The 16,622-nt window shown below is 41.7% G+C and overlaps 1 protein-coding gene across 7 annotated transcripts in view; it reads right to left on the bottom strand.

Moving 5' to 3' along the window:
• Positions 1-16,622, bottom strand: part of UBAP2 (ubiquitin associated protein 2) — a 135,131-nt gene that overhangs the window by 98,235 nt on the left and 20,274 nt on the right. For all 7 annotated transcript variants that reach the window (XR_013635758.1, XM_073343394.2, XM_073343393.2 and 4 more), the window contains exon 2: positions 366-505. Coding sequence is in view for 6 of the 7 variants with exons in the window: in XM_073343394.2 (XP_073199495.2) it covers positions 366-464 (99 nt within the window). In the remaining variant the exon portion in view is untranslated. The remainder of the gene's footprint in view (positions 1-365; positions 506-16,622) is intronic.

The following is a 16,622-nucleotide window of genomic DNA, read 5'->3' as shown; positions in this document are numbered from 1 at the left end:
GGTGGCAGGGTTCCAACTCTCAGCCCTGCGGAGGCAGCAGCAGCACAGAACTAATGGTGGCAATGGGGCGCCAGGTCTGCTGTGACAAGTGATACTGACGAATATCACTTTTCATATTGCCTTCCTTACTTCTGTGCAGTGCTGCCTTCAGAGCTGGGCACCCAGCCAGCAGTCACTGCTCTCCGCTATGCCTTCAGAGCTGGGTGGCAGTATATATACTTGTGGGAGGGCGTAAACAACAACTACAGACACAAAGAAGGGGGCCCAATCAAATACGTTTGAGAACCACTGACCGTGGGGATGGTTGCAGATCATAATATGCCACTTACTCTCAACCTGAAAGACAGACGTTACACAACACCTACCTGTACGACTTGTTTCTGTGGTTGTGCTGGCTGCGTGGTTGAAATCTGTGTTTTGTCCCGAGTGCCCCGGGTACGTTCACTGCCCACCGAAGTCATCATATACAGTATATACAAAACAATGTATGTACAAAATAGAAAATCTGAAATAAAAGGAAAAAACGTATCAGCTGGTTAAGACAGGATACATATCCTTGAACTACAGTACCAGAGATATTACATATCCAAACTCAAGGAAGAAGGGTAAACTCACCCACATGATTTATTGCCTGTCTCTTACCATTAAGGCATGAAAATACAACTTTTTCAACTGGCTAGGAGCAAAATAGCACACACAGAGACAACTACTGTGAGTACTTAGGCAAAAGACAAATTCAATGCATAACTGGTCATCGGCATGGACAAATATTCTTAAATGCATCTGCAGTAAACTACATACAGAAATTAGAAACACTGCTGCATGCCCAATTTTTTCAAATACAGGCCTACAGTAGTTAGGAGCCTTTTTTAGAAGTTACCTAGGAATTTTATAGCTAATCCTATTATTGCTATATCCTGGTCTAATTTATTATTTTTCATCTTCTTCCTCTTCCATTTACACATAAATACAACTTTTATTGACCAAGACTGAACTCAGCCATTAAGATTTCTGATGTGATATTTAAAATGTATTCAATAGATTCTGAAGAGAAACACAGTATTTCCTGAACTCTTACATATTTAATTGGAAAAAGGCTGCCTTTACCAGGAATTGACTGTAGCATGATCTGAACCGGAAGACCGTGTTTCACCTGGTTTTATGAATAGGTTTGCCAAAGCCAAACAGTCCTTCAGGCTAAATTTGTCTACAGAGCTCCAACATGAATAAACCTTCACAGCAACTGCACTTTTGCATTCAAAAGACCCAAATCAAACAGAACACATGTAATTGAAGCTCAGCTGGCAGTGTGATCTACATGAAAACTAACATACGTAGTAGTGGACACTATTTAAACTAAAAAGTGCATCAATTATGTCACACACTACCTCGCCTTGGCTGTTCAGTAATACTTCACATATACATTGCAAGACAACAACCTTCAGCAGAGTTTAAAGTAACTTCCTTTGATAAAAGTTCTCTAATGGTAAACTTGAAATACTCATATATCCACTAGCACTTCTTTACATAAATAGCTTTTGAACTATACTATCTGGAAAAAACAGTTAGTGTCCCTCTGAATTCCAGTACACTGAAGATTTAAGTTCAGGTAAACGAATTATACCTTTGAGTCACTTTTGTTTTGTGCTGCCCAGGACATCATAATTTGAATCCAACTTATAAGCAATGAGTAAGGTACTCTGTACACAGAGTCTGGAAAAAGCATTACTACATTTCAAAGACTAAGGCTGATAGTTTCACACTTTGGTACCTGAAGTTACACACCTAAACAAAATCAAAATGGCCCCATTGTTTAAGAGGTGCTGCACACCTGCAACTCCCACCGACTCCAACTTGAGTTGTGTGCACTCAGCCCCCCTAAAACCAGCCCATTTTTTTAATTGCTAATTAAAGATTTGGGTCCCTAAAGCTAGGCACTCACTTGAAATGTCTAAATCTACTTGCACTAAATAAGTTTGTCTCTATATTATGGAAATATCCAAGTTTAACATATGGTTGGAGCTCCGCTATTTTATAACATGGTTTCTTTTTGTCTGTACAAACAGAAACCATATGGAACCATGTTAAAGAACCAGGTTTTAACCTTCGATGCCTAGGCTAACACAGAGTTCCTTATAATAGGCTTATAACCTTTTTTGCCTGCCCACGCAGACCAAAATAAACCATTTTATTACACAGCTGTGCCACAACCATCTTTCACAACCATGTTTACTTTCCAGTGTGAAACAACTCCTTAAAACACACACACGGTTTTAGTTCTATTGGGAAATCAAACTGTACAGCATGGTTTGGCCTGCCAGCATGCATAAAGACAAATACTGTTAGTGTTATAGCAGAGGTTGTTTTGAAGTGTTAGCCCTGATTAGAGACCCAGATTAACACCCTATTTTTTAACCCAGTTATTACTCAGCTTCACCCCATCCATGCTGACCAGCAAGCCAGCATTATAACCTGGCTCAGCTGCAAGCAAGAACAATCATGCTTACAGTCTAGGGTTGCCAACTGTTTAATCGCACAAACCCAAACACCCTTGCCCTGAGGCCATGCCCCCCCCCAATCACTTGCTCTCCCCCACCCACACTCACTTTCACCATGCTGGGGCAGGGGTGCGGGAGGGGGTGCAGGCTCTGGGAGGGAGTTTGGGTGCAGGAGAAGGCTCAGGGCTGGGGCAGAGGTGCCGGAGGGGGTGAGGGCTCCAAGCAGCGCTTATCTCGGGCAGCTCCCAGAAGCAACCAGCATGTCTGGCTCCTAGGTTCAGGGGCAGCCAGGCAGCTCTGCACGCTGCCCCTGCCTGCAGGGACTGCCCCCAGAGCTCCCACTGGCCACGGTTCCCAGCCAATGGGAGCTGTGAAGTTGGCACTCAAGGCAGGGACAGTGCGCAGAGACCCCCAGCCGTCCCTTTGCCTAGGAGCCAGAAAGACATGCCAGTCGCTTCCGGGAGCCATGCGGAGCCAGGGCAGGTAGGGAGCCTGCCTTAGCCCTGCTGCGCCACCGACCAGACTTTTAGCAGTCTATTAAAATCTCCTGGATTGGTTTCATTAGCCACCAGGAGACTGATTCTGATTCCAGGAGACTCCCGGCCAATCCAGGAGGGTTGGCAACCCTATTAGGGTAATAAAGTACATCTACACAGCAAAACACAACAAAGAAAAAACATGACAGCAAGTCTCAGAGCCCAGGTCACCTGACTTGGGCTCCCAGTATGGAGCTAAAAATAGCAGTGTAGCTGTTAGGGTGCAGACTGGAGCCCAGGCTCTGAGTTCTGGCAAGGTGGGAGGGTCTCAGAGTCCAGGCTCAAGCCCACACCCTAACGTCTATACTGCTATTTTTAGCTCTATTGTGGGAGCCTGAGTCAGTTGACCCAGGCTCAGACACTTGCTGCAGCAGGGTTTGGTTTTGTTTGTTTGCTTGGCTATGTAGATGTACCCACAGAGTTTAAGGCCAGAGGAACTGTCAGATCATCTAATCTGACCTCCTGCACATTCACAGGCCACTAAACCCTACACTGTTACTCCTGCATTGAGCCCAGTAATCTGGATTAGAATAATGTATTACAGCCCTCCAGAGACTAAAATTTAAGCATGTTTCTTAAAAACCATTGTTGAAAGCCCTGTGGAGATGCAACCTTACAAATAAAAACTATTACAGTTGAACCTCAGGGTTACGAACTGACCAGTCAACCACATGCCTCATTTGGAGCTCAAAGTATTCAATCAGACAGCAGCAGAGACCAAAAAAAAAAAAAAAGAAGAAGAAAATCCAGTACAATACTGCGTTAAACAAACTACTAAAAAAACAAAAGGAAAGCAGTACATTTCTTCGGCATAGTTAAGTTTCAAAGCTGTGTTAAATCAATGTTCAGTTGTAAACTTTTGAAAGAATAACCATAATGTTTTGTTCACAGTTATGAACATTTCAGAGTTACAAACAACCTCCATTCCCAAGGTGTTCAAAACCCAGAGGTTCTACTCTTCTCAGTTTGTATTCTGGTAGCTCCCAAATGCCACAGACACACCCTGGAAACCTCCACTGAAGACCTGGCGGGTTAAGGGCTTGCCTACACAGTGAGTTAGTGCATGGAAAGCCAAGGTGTGAATCTACAGCACAACAGCTTGCTGAGCACTCTCGCCGTGTGGACATTGCTACAGCACTGTGAAAGTACCAGAGTGCAGTTTAACGTACTGCCAGGACTTTCACTGTACTGTAGCTGTGTCCACTCAGAGCATCAGAGCATGGCAAACCGGCATGCTGTACATTCACACATCCTGGGTTGCTGCACACTAACTCACCATGTAGACAGGTCCTAAAAAACCATGCTTTAAATGGTTTTATTGCACCACTGCACCTAGTGTGTACCAGCCAAGGAAACAGCACCTTCCTAGCAAGAAGAGGGTTAGGGTCATGCTCTACACAGATGCTAACATTACTCCCTAACTCAGCATAGATAGGGCCCTGCTGTATCACTTCCTCACTAGAATTTCACCAAATTCCCACAATCATCCTTTACAGCGGTATAAGAAGAAATACCAGAATGGCAACAGACACCTGCTGCTTTCTAAATCAGAGGTTAGCATGGTGCTGAGAATTTTCAGTATTAAGTGGATATTGCTAATTATTTAAGATGTGATTTAACAAGAGCCTCTCTCCCTAACAGACTGGCTTCTCCTTCAGCTTGATCCTGTAGGTTAGTCAAATCCTTTTGACAGTCTGTTGCCATGGAAATGACCAGTATGTCACAAATTCAAGCATCACATCTTGACTGCAAGATCAAGTGAGGAGGATAAGATGGGCTGGGAGGGATAGAACTCCTGGTTAAAGATCTATTCAGGAAAGTTACAAATCCATTTGTCAGCTTTTTGTGTGTCAGAACAGTCCATGTTGATGTCTGGCCCAGTGTGAAAATCCCTTGATTGCAGTTCATATTTGACCTTGCAAAGATAAGTATTCCAGATACACTGCTGCTCCAATATGCACCCGGAACAGCTGTTTTTTGAATAAATGGATTCATGTTAAGCTACAGACCTTTACAGCACAAGTGTTGGAGGAGGGGGAAAGTGCTCCAGTAACACAACAGACTGGACTTTCAGACACTGCTGTAAAGAAGCAGTCACACTTTCCCTTACGACAGTAAAAACTCTGCTACTTGGGATCAGTTTCAGCAAATCATCCCAAGCCCATTGTAAATTAAGCTCACCCTCATCTGGGAGATACTAATTCCCTCTAATAGAAACCCATCTACTAGCTAAAACCCCCTCAATTTGAATAGTGTTTAGCTTCTCAAGTGCTAAAAAACTCCTCACTGGAGGAGATCTGAAGGAGACCAGCCCTGAGCACTTTCAGAACATGATGCAAAACTCAACTTTAGTAATATCTCACAAAAGCCTTCCCACTGTAAAAAAGGCTAAAGAATGAATTTGTAGAAGTCTCCAAGTACAGTGGCTGGCTAAACCGCAAAGTGGAGAAGAGCAGGGACATTTACAGACAAACAACTCTTAAGTTCATATTTAATGCCATTGATTGTACAGAATCTAGCACAAAGGGGCCCTGATCCTTGATTGGGATTCCTAGACAGTATCATGAATACAAGAATGCCTGAGAAATATTAAGGAACAGCAATAACTGCTCCACACCAGAGGTTGAATGCAGCTAGCTAGTTTCCCAATGTAGTCCCAATTTTCATGTGCCAACTCTGAACTTTCCTCAAGAGAAATTAGTTCCCCCAAAGGTTCACACACCTCATCACAGGGTAGAATTCCTGAGCATTTGGTTTTGTTTTGAGGAGGGAAAATATCAAAAGAGGAGTTTATAAAAGTTAGCACTGAAAAAAGTCCTTGTAAATTTTTGAAAGGTTTCATAACTTTTTTTGGATCTTCTCTCCAAGTGCGCTTGGCCTACAAATTTGACATTTATTTCGTTGGCCTTGCTAAAGAGAAGTGGTTTTACTGAGAGGGTACTCCCTGTATAATGAGCCACGGTAGAAAACGCTCAATGCAGAAGTGTGTATGTGGCTTAAAAGTGGAAGGATGAACTACCACACTCATACTAAGCTATCCAATTGAGCCCACCCCAAAAAATACCCTTTCCAAAAATTCTTCCTTTAAAAAGGAGGAGTCTGGCAATGAACAGTTACAGGATATAGCCATTTGCCCACTGTCATATCATCTTTCAGTATTCACTATCAACTCACCTGTCCTTACACTGCCACCCACTCTTAACCACATAAAATTTGTGTGAGTGCGTACACACACCCACCCCCCCAAACCAGGAGATTACAAAATCCTATTTCCCATTACACTAACATATACTATAAAATTAGTCACTGCAAAAAACCTACACATTCATTCTTACATAATATTGTTACTGGAACAATCTTTTAAGGTCTACATATACATTTACATAAACTTGCACCTAAATCAACTAATTTCATATATCAAAACAGATCAATAAATTCAATTCTACTCAAAAATAGTTTCCTATGCCACATACTCACCACACTATGCAAAAGTTTACAGAACTCTGATATAACAATGTACCTTGGGACTCTATTCCATTTGAAATCTTTTCTATAGATGTAATAAACAATTTATAAAACCCAATAGTGTATTTCCATTACAGAACAAAACAAGCAGCAAATTTCAGGCTCGGTGGGCGAGAGATTATGGGGCAGTAGAGAACTGCTTGCAATCTTTTAATTATTCATTTCCTAATTTAAACTTTATTTTTAAAAGGTACAGAGTTTCTATAAAGAGTGTAAAATTGTTGTTTGGGTGCTAGTTTGAGTCCACTGAAACATACTTTCAGCTTTAACTCTTATGTATGTGTTTTGTTTGTGAATCGGGTCTAGTGAAATTAGCAACTGCACACTACTCCTTTGAAACCCTCTGCATTGTTACTCTGAATGCCCAATCTTCCTTGGTGCATCCTCCCAATCCAGTGGGGTCTTGATCCCAACTGGGGCCTCGAGACACTACCGCAACAAATATTAAACAACACAGCAGCAGCAGCACAAGTTTTTTTAAAACCTGAAAACCCTCAAGGGAAGATTCAGTCCATCAGGACTAGGGAGGTCTCAATCAGCGGCAAGTGTGAGGTTCTGTGTGCCTCTTAGTATCTGTTGCTCTTTTATAATATATTCTGTACCTGATCTACTGTGAGAAAACAGAGTCATGTATTACACTCATTGAGAAATGTTCTTTAAATCCTAAATGCCTGTGTTGTGTGTTAGTGTTCCGTAATTTGTAGTTAAAAGACATCCTTGTTTACAGAAGGCTTTGAAGTGCTTCTATCCAAAGAAGGGAGGATAGTAAAAACTGTCAGCACTGGAATTTTCTGTCTTCCCAAGCACACTAAACTATTTTAATCTGCATAGAAACTTTTTTTAAACACCATAATAGAGGCTCAAACTAGAGAGAGACAGACAGACACAGACCAAATTAAAAAAAACAACAGTAAGAGGACCAAAAAAATTCCATCGTGGCTAGACAAGGTAAAAGAGGCAGTCAGAGTCAAAAGTCAAATCCGACTGAGGAAAACAGAAAGGACCACAAACTCTGGCAAGTCAAGTGTAAAAGTATAATTAGGCCAACCAAGAGAGAATCTGAAGAGCAGCTAGCTAAAAAGTCACCGCAAATGTTTTCGTTTTAAGTACATCAGAAGCAGAAAGCCTGCCAAACAACCAGTGGAGCCACTGGACAACCCAGGTGCTAAGGAAGCACTCAAGTAAGATAAGGTTATTGCAGAGAAGCTAAATTAATTCTTTGCATCAGTCTTTGCTACAGAGGATATGAGAGAGATTCCCACACCTTAGCCATTCCTTTAAAGTGACAAATCTAAGGAACTGTCCCAGACTAAGGTATCAACAGAGGTGGTTTTGGAACCAACTGATAAATTAAACAGTAGTAAGGCACCAGGATCAGATTGTATTCACCCAAGCGTTCTGAAAAAACTCAAATATGAAACTGCAGAATTACTAACTATGGTATGTAACCTACCGCTTAAATCAGTCTCTGGATCACATGAATGGAGGATAACTAATGAAACGCCAATTTTAAAAAAGCTCTAGAGGCAATCCTGGCAAATGTAAACCTAACTTCAGTATCATGCAAACTGGTTGACACTATAGTGAAGAACACCATATGTTTGGGAAGAGTGAACACTGCTTTTGTAAAGAGAAATCACGCCCCACCAATCTATTAGAATTCTTGGAGGGAATTAAAAAACAAGGGTGATCCAGGTGAACAAGGGTGATCCAGTTGATATAGCATACCTAGACTTTCAGAAACCCTTTGACAAGGCCCCTTACCAAAGGCTCTGAAGTAAAGCAAGCAGTCATGGGATGAGAAGGAAGGTCCTCCTGTAGACCAGTAACAGGTTAAAAGATAGGAAACAGAAGGCAGGAATAAATTATCAGTTTTCACAGTGGAGAGAGGTAAATAGCAGGGTCCCCCAAGGATCTGTACCAGGAAATGTGTTGTTCAACATATTCATAAATTATCTGGGAAAAGGGGTAAACAGTGAGGTGGCAAAGTCTGCAGATGATACAAAATTACTCAAGATAATTACGGTAAGCAGACTGCAAAACCGTAACTCACAAAAGGCATCTAACAAAACTGGCTGACTGGGCAACAAAATGGAAGAGGAAATTCAATGTTGATAAATGCAAAGTAATGCACATTGGAAAACATAATCCCAGCTATACATACAAAATAATGGGGTCTAAATTAGCTGTTACCGTTCAAGAAAGATCTTGGAGTCATCATAGATAGTACTCTGAAAACATCTACTCAATCAGGAGTTGCAATCAAAAAAGCTAACAAAATGTTAGGAAAGGGTTAAGACAGAAAATATCTTAATTCCACTATATAAATCCATGGTGCGTCTACACCTTGAATATTGCATGCAGTTCTGGTCAGCCCATCTCATAAAAAATATTAGAATTGCAAAAAGTACAGAGAATGGCAACAAAAATTATTAGGGGGCTTGAACAGCTTCCATAAGAGGAAAGATTAAAGGCTGACTGTTCATCTTAGAAAAAAAGAGGACTGAGGCCTGGGGGAATATGACAGAGGACTACAAAATCATGAATGGTATGGAGAAAGTGAATTAGAATTTTATTTACCCCTTCACATAGCACAAGAGCCAGGGGTCCCCCATGAAATTGGTATGGAGCAAGTTTAAAACAAACCTAGGAAGTACTTCTTGTCACAACGCACAATCAACCTGTGGAATTCATTGCCAGGGGAACTTATGAATATCAAAAGTAAAACTGGGTTCAAAAACAAAATAAGTTCCTGGAGGACAGGTACATCAAAGGCTATTAGCCATGATGGTCAGGGATGAAACCCTATGGCCTGGGTATCCCTAAGCTTCTGACTGCCAGGAGCTGGGACTGGACCACTCAATAACTGCCCTGTTAATTCCCTCTGAAGCATTTGGCTGTCAGAAGACAGGATATTGGGCTAGATGGACCATTGATTTGACCCAGTATTGCCATTCTTATGTTTTTATGTAATTCAGTTCTTTCCTTAAAGCAGGGAAGTGCTGGTAGCTGTTTTAAGTTTCCTCATACCCCATCATAAAGACCAAGTTTTTCACCAGCATCAGACCATACAAGAGAAATGTAAGTTGCTCTCAGTAGTACTAGTTATTATTAGCACAACTACTGCATAAGCTTCTAGAGATTCCAACCATCTTACAAGAATTTGGATACCACACTGGCTCTTATGCTTCTTCTGGTCCCATTGCAGTTTCAGCTTCTACTAAGCCAGCAGTTCTCAAAAACTGTGGGTCAGGACCCCAAAGTGGGTCGTGAACCCGTTTTTATGGGGTCGCCAAAGTTGCTGTTAGATTTGCTGGGGCCCGGGGCCAAAGCCCGAGCCCCACCGAAGCTCAGGGCGGTGGGGCTCAGGCTTTGGGCCCTCCTGCTTGGGGCCATGTAGTAATTTTTGTTGTCACAAGGGGGTCACGATGCAATGAAGTTTGAGAACCCCTGTACTATGCTAATATGTTGTGAAGTCCACACTCTCTCCACTTCTGCAAGAGAGCCAAGACCTGACAATCTGGCTTAAGCAAGAGCAAAAGGAAAGAAAGCTAGCTCTGTAGCATGCTCTCCTCCTAACCAGTCAACCCTATGGTAGGCCGTCCGTGGGTGGGGGTGAAGAACCCAGACCCACTGTTTAGGAAGGGGCAGGGCTGGTCGCTCCCCACTGGATATTCCCCCCATCACCTTCAAAACACACAGGGCAAAGCAACATGTTACTGAAAGCTATCCACACTAACTTGTGCAACACTTCACACCTCCTCATCTCCCAGTTAAGAGTAGGGAACAGCAGCAGACCAGGTGAGCACCCAACTGCACAGCGTCTGCAGGATTACTGCAGATCAAGGAAGCAGCTCCCCATGGAGCAAAAGGAAATGCACCTGGGAGGCACAGAGCTCTCAGACAGAGAGAAAGGCAAATCATCTGTTTAGTTCAAAATGTGAATGGAGATTTGTGACCTCAGCTTAATCAATGCTGCCATCTGTTACTACTACAGGTAACACTGGTAAAATTTAAGTGACAGAGACAGTTTAGGTAAAGTCAGAGGTGCACTGCCAAAGCCATATAGGAAAGCCTGCCTATCTCCTGCCTAAGCTATGACTGGCTCTTCTGGGTGCCATTACTCCTTCACGTTTCTCGTGACAACGTCAGCAGGACTATTTCAAAGCAGTACATGGTTGGGCTACTGCAGTACAGTGAACACTAGCTAAAAGCACAGATGAAGGGCAATGCAGGCCTGCATTTTGCCAAGAGTTCCAGTTGCTGGACAAAGCTATTAAAAAAATTAAAGTGAACATTTCCCAGTATCAGTCACCACCCAAAGTCAGCAGTATGCCGACAGTCCAAAAAGCAATTGTACACCCATCAACAAACAAGGGGTTAACCTAGTTTTACCAGTATGAAGGCAAGAAGGGACAATCAACAGATAAAGTTAACCAGACAAACCGACTATGGAGGTTTACAAAGTTTTCATAATTAATTTTCTTGGTCCATAAGCACCACTTAGATCCTGTCCTAAATAAACCTTTGGTACTTTTAGGAGAATATATAAGAACATAAGAATACCATACTGAGTCAGACCAATGGTCCATCTAGCCCAGTATCTTGTCTTCCAACAGTGGCCAGAGCCAGATGCTTCAAAAGGAATGAACAGAACAGGACAATTATTGAGTGATCTATCCCTGTTGTCCAGTCACAGCTTCTGTCAGTCAGAGGTTTAGGGATATCCATAGCATGGGGTTGCATCCCTGACCATCTGGGCTAATAGCCATTGATGGACCTATCTTCCAAGACGTACAAAAAACAAAAACTGTTAAAGCAATTAAGTGGTACAGTTCAACAGGTCAAGCTAAACAATTTACATCAATAAAAAACAAAACTAAAGAAATATCAGAAATGTAAGGATCAAAAGCTGGAATATTACAGCATGCAATTCATATTCAATTGAAGAAACATCAACTATTAACAAGACTGACGATTCAAGTAACAACTTAGCTACTAAGCTGAAAAGCTTTAAGAACACTGAATATTTTGATTAAGTCAGTTAATCAGATTCAAACAGGTATTAACAGAATAAGAAGAATTCTCCATTACCATAGGAGAGGGGAGCGGATAACTTCAGTTATTAAGCTAGAGAACATGGATTTCAGCTATTCAGTCTGGTATAGCTATCAACTTGGAGGCAGCCCTTAAAGTTTACCTCCATTCACGTATGAAAATGAACTCAAGGACATGCTGCAAATGGAAGAGTACGAAGCTCGGTGCTGCAAATCGCAGTAAAAAATCATACACAAACCCTGCACCAAAGACAAGATAACTTCCAGTGCTGGGAATTCACTTTGACCGTGGTGCTTGTAAATAAGGTGCTGTATGGGAAACAACAGGGTACCAGACAGAGGCCAACACGGTGCACGCTGTTGCCAGATCACAGGAATATGCTCAGTGCTTGTGTTCTCCCAGCCCCCTTTCTGCTCCCCCCTGCACTTCTGAATAGCATTCCCCTGGAACAGGTTCCAAACGAATTCCTAGAATAGAAACAGATACAAGCAACAGTATCTATAAATAGCCAAGCAAGGATTCAGACATATCTGACACTCTTGAACTGTAAGAAACGCAAACCTGCATGCCAAAGCGTTGCATGCCACTGCATCATAAAAAGAGTGCCTAACCCCAATTCACATTAGACATGGAAAACACTGAAAAGTGAAAGACAGTTCTATACATGAAGGTGCAGCTGTTTAAGGTTTGAACCACAGAGAGTCACCTTAATACAGATCTACAACCTTCTCACCAGATCACATTACAGCTTCCAACACAAATCCCAATGGCTAAATTACCAGCCATCAGGATCATCATCACAGCAAACACTGTTGAAAACCTAGCTAGGCTATATCTAGAGAGTCTTCACATCAAGTAAGTAAGTATGTTAATTAAATCAGATTTTTTATTCTATCTTCAGAATTTTGGTGGTGACCCCAAAAGTGGACAAATACCATGGACTGTGTGTGTTCCTACACTGTCTAGCACAATGGGCTTCTTCAGCAGTTCCACAACAACAGATTGCTACTTGTCACTCACTAACAATGCCCTTTTCACTGCACAAGGCACAAAATCAGGAGAGTCCCTGACTCAAAGATCTTACAATCTAAGCCAAAGGTTCCCAAACTGTGGGGTGCAAAGGTAGGGCATAGGCTGTGGCCAGCCAGGTGTCCAGGCCAGGCCAGCAGTGGGGAGGGTGTGCAGAAAGTCCCCATCAGTCCGGAGAGAGAAGGGAAGCAAAACCCTACTCAGAGAGCAGCCTAGTGTTCTCCCCACTGCTGCCCTTCCCCAGAAAGGATAGCCTGGTGGCTGCAGCCCTGCATATTTTAAACCCTCCAGAGCTTGCCAGACTAAGGGGCTCCAGGCCAGAAGGGAAGGAAGGCACAGAGCTCCAGCCTACTCAGGACCGCACTGCCAGGAGCTCCTCCAGGGATGAAACTAGCTGGGTTCTGCCACCGCCCCAGACACAAGCTCCCCCATTCCCCTCAGTGAGTCACTTTCTACCCCCAATGCCCGGGAGTCGAGGGGGCTGTTATAGGACTCCAACGGAAAAGAGAGGCACAGCAGCAGCAGCAACAAAAACGCTGGAATCTCTGAGCTAAGCAAAAGGAGACTGCATTCCTAGCCCAGCTTTGGAATACTCTCCAGTCTTCCCACAACTATCATGAAACCTTTTATTCCAGGGCACAGCACAATTTTTTAAAATTCAAAAGTGTATCAGATGAATTATTTGTGACACACCGGGCTTCGAAAAGCTAGTTTCACTAGATGGAGAAAAGGTAACTAATAGTTTCTATGCCCATATTAAAAGTTACTTGCTTTACCAACCTTGAGCTTATGTTGTGCACATGATTTTGATGAAAACTCAGATAGAGTATGTTTAGTAAAGTTTACTTTTCCAACTGAAAAGTTATTAGATGGCCCAGTTTTTGCTTAGAACTTTTTTTTGGTCAGGAACTCAGGTGCAAATAATCATGGAAATAAAAGAGAGAAGGACTAAGTCTTAGGGCATGTCTACAACATCCAGCATTTCGGATAACAGGAGTGTGAATAGGAGTGTGCACCAAAGTGCTGTGCTGTAATTCCCCCATGTGGGCACTGCAGGTGCAAACTAAAAGGTTCCTACTTGGCAGTAATGTATTCTTGTTTAAAGAGGACTACATTCATGTGGACTAGGAGCCTTTTAGCCTGTCCCTAGAGCAACAGCATGGGGGAGTTACAGCCAGCACTTTAGCGTGCACTGCTTTTCACAGCCATGCAGTCCAAAGTGCCAAGCACAGTGTAGACATGCACTTAGGAGGTGCTGCCAATGCTGCATTGTTCCTTGTTGTACTTTTACTACTGCTAGTGTTCTGACTAGTTTAAAAATAGTTAAACAGTGAGGTTTCCTCTAATTTCAATAGAACACTGTTCTACGGAGTAATCTTAAAGTCAGTAAATTCCACCCCCAATATCCAGCCTAAATTTTCTCCCCCTTAATTTCAATTGATTTGTACTGGTTGTACATCCTTGAACCCTTCTAAATAATTCCTCTCTCTCTGATGCGCACAACCTTCAAATATGTGTAGGCTTATCATAGATATCCCCCATGCCCTCTGTCATCTCTTTTCAGAGTAACAGCCGTGCTATTCTGTATTCACAAAAAGAAAAGGAGTACTTGTGGCACCTTAGAGACTAACCAAATTGGTCCAAATTGGTTAGTCTCTAAGGTGCCACAAGTACTCCTTATCTCTTTATATCTAGCTTTTTTAATCTTTCCTCAAGTCAATTCCTCCAACCACTTGATTGATAAATTGGAAGAAGTTCAGAGAAATAGGAAACAATGTCTTTCTGATAAGGAACATGCCCAAAAATGAATACAATATTCCAAGTGTAGTTGCACCAGAGCTGTACAGGGTGGGAATATTTGATCCCTCTGCATACACTATCAAAAAACTGCATTGGACTATTTGGTTGCCAACACTTGTATTGCAAATTCATATCTTAATGGATTTCCATTGGCATTATTGTTTACCAGACTTCCCTCATTTCATTGAATCCATTTGAATCTGGATTGCTTTCCCCCGGGGGGAACAGTTGCATTTTTTCTAAGCTGAATCTCTTTTCTTTCCACATTTCTCATCTGAAGCTTTCTATTTTTCAGTCTTCGCTATCATTTGCAACTCCTCAAAATTTAGTACCACCTGCAAAGTTCATTTACATGTTGTCTATATGATTCTAGAACATTAATAAAGATAGACACTGATCCCCACCATATTTCATTAGACCGAAGCTTGATATTCTGTCATCCTAAAATATAAATGATTAATTTCTACAACCCCATCAATAAAGAAAGAGAGCCCAGGGAGGATCTGGAATCCCCATCAGAGGTTTTAAAGAACAGGTTGGATCAACACCTGTCAGGAATGATCTAGGTTTACTTGGTCCTGTCACAGCACAGAGGGCTGATCTTGATGACTTCTCAAGGTCCCTTCCAGTCATACACTTCTATGATTCTATCTACAACATACTGCACAAAAATAGGTCTATCAGAGTGAGGTGCCTGCCCAATGTGGCACACAAACTAAAAGCAGGTATAATCTAGATCAGTTGATAGATATATGTTCAAATTTCCTCATCTTTTTTTTTAAAAATAATACAACATTTCTTTTATGGTGTCTGCCTTACTTCCTAATTCAAGTTGTTCATCTTACTTCTTAAAGAAAAATGTTAAAAGGAGTTAAGTATCTCAATCAAACTTTATTCCCTTTCTGATTTATTAATGGACCTACTTTAATATTTCTTTTCCTTCTGATGTTTGTTAAAGCCCTTCTTATTCCTCCTTTTGGCTAGCATTGACTGGTTCTGCTCTTTTTTCCTGCCTTTATCTTTCCTCCGTGAATCTTAACTGACTCAAGCATTTGGCTGCCACCCCTGTTCTCCATTTCCAGTACAAGGTTTTAACCTCCTCCACTCAGCTCTTTGAGCCAGTCTCTGATAAAATTCCACCCTGGCTGCTTCATGGTTCTTGCAATCTTCTTTCTCAGAGGAAATGTATGCTGTTACACCTTAATTAGCATATTTAAAGATTCCCGACATTTCCTTCACATTGATAGGCTTTAATACTCCCTCTTACAACAACTTATTCACTAAAGTTCCTCAAAACTTGTTTTCTGGAAATCTTACTCCTAGACTATTGCATTTTGTGAACCCTTTCCTTCCTTTATTATGCTGAATTAAAGTGGCTCCTGATCTAAGGTTCCATGCTCCATGTTTTAAACTTTTGTCATCCACCTGGTGAAAGTTACAAGCCACGTTCCCTGTGCTGATGGAGCTTGTAATTTTCATGAGTGCTCATGAAATGTAATCCTCAGAGAGCTACTTATGAGGCTTCTCAGAAACTGCAGCTGTACAAGCACTATCAACTGAGTTTGTAATCACCCTCAGCACCAGAGGAAAAAAAAATACTGCATTTACATATGCTGCTAGATTTGTATGGAACAAGCAACTTCCAAGTAGCTTCAAATGTGGTTGAGCTGTGATGGTAACTAGCATCAGTTGCAAAACTTGTAACTTGCATGAGATCTCAAACACTGCGTAGGGTTTATGGAAACCTTGGAAATCAAACCTGTAGTGAAATTGTTGTTAAACAATTAAAAAAAAAACCCCACAAGTTATACAGTTCCAGCTCTGTTTTGTGACCTCTACTGGAATACAGGCCTAACAGAAGAGCTTTTTTTATTTTCATGTGGCACCCATGGGACATGACAAAAATAATCAAGTTACAAGCACCATTAAAAGGTTCTCAATTTATTATCAGTTACACACACAACTGAAAGAAATTCCCTGACCAAAACTGCAACCCCCCACCCCAACTCCAAAATTCAATTTCATTAAGATTATGGAGTAAGACGCCCCTTGCCTCTCTTTAAAGCATTTCTCAGACAGAATTGTTAAATTAAATCTGATATATTATTTATTAATCTAAAATACATTAATACTTTGTTTTAAACAGAAATTTCAAAGTCAGAGAAATCACAATTAA

This window comes from Lepidochelys kempii, chromosome 5, assembly GCF_965140285.1.
Source record: "Lepidochelys kempii isolate rLepKem1 chromosome 5, rLepKem1.hap1, whole genome shotgun sequence".
Classification (NCBI taxonomy): domain Eukaryota; kingdom Metazoa; phylum Chordata; order Testudines; family Cheloniidae; genus Lepidochelys; species Lepidochelys kempii.
The sequence above is the reverse complement of the archived record's forward strand: the minus strand, read 5'-3'. Positions and strand labels throughout refer to the sequence as shown.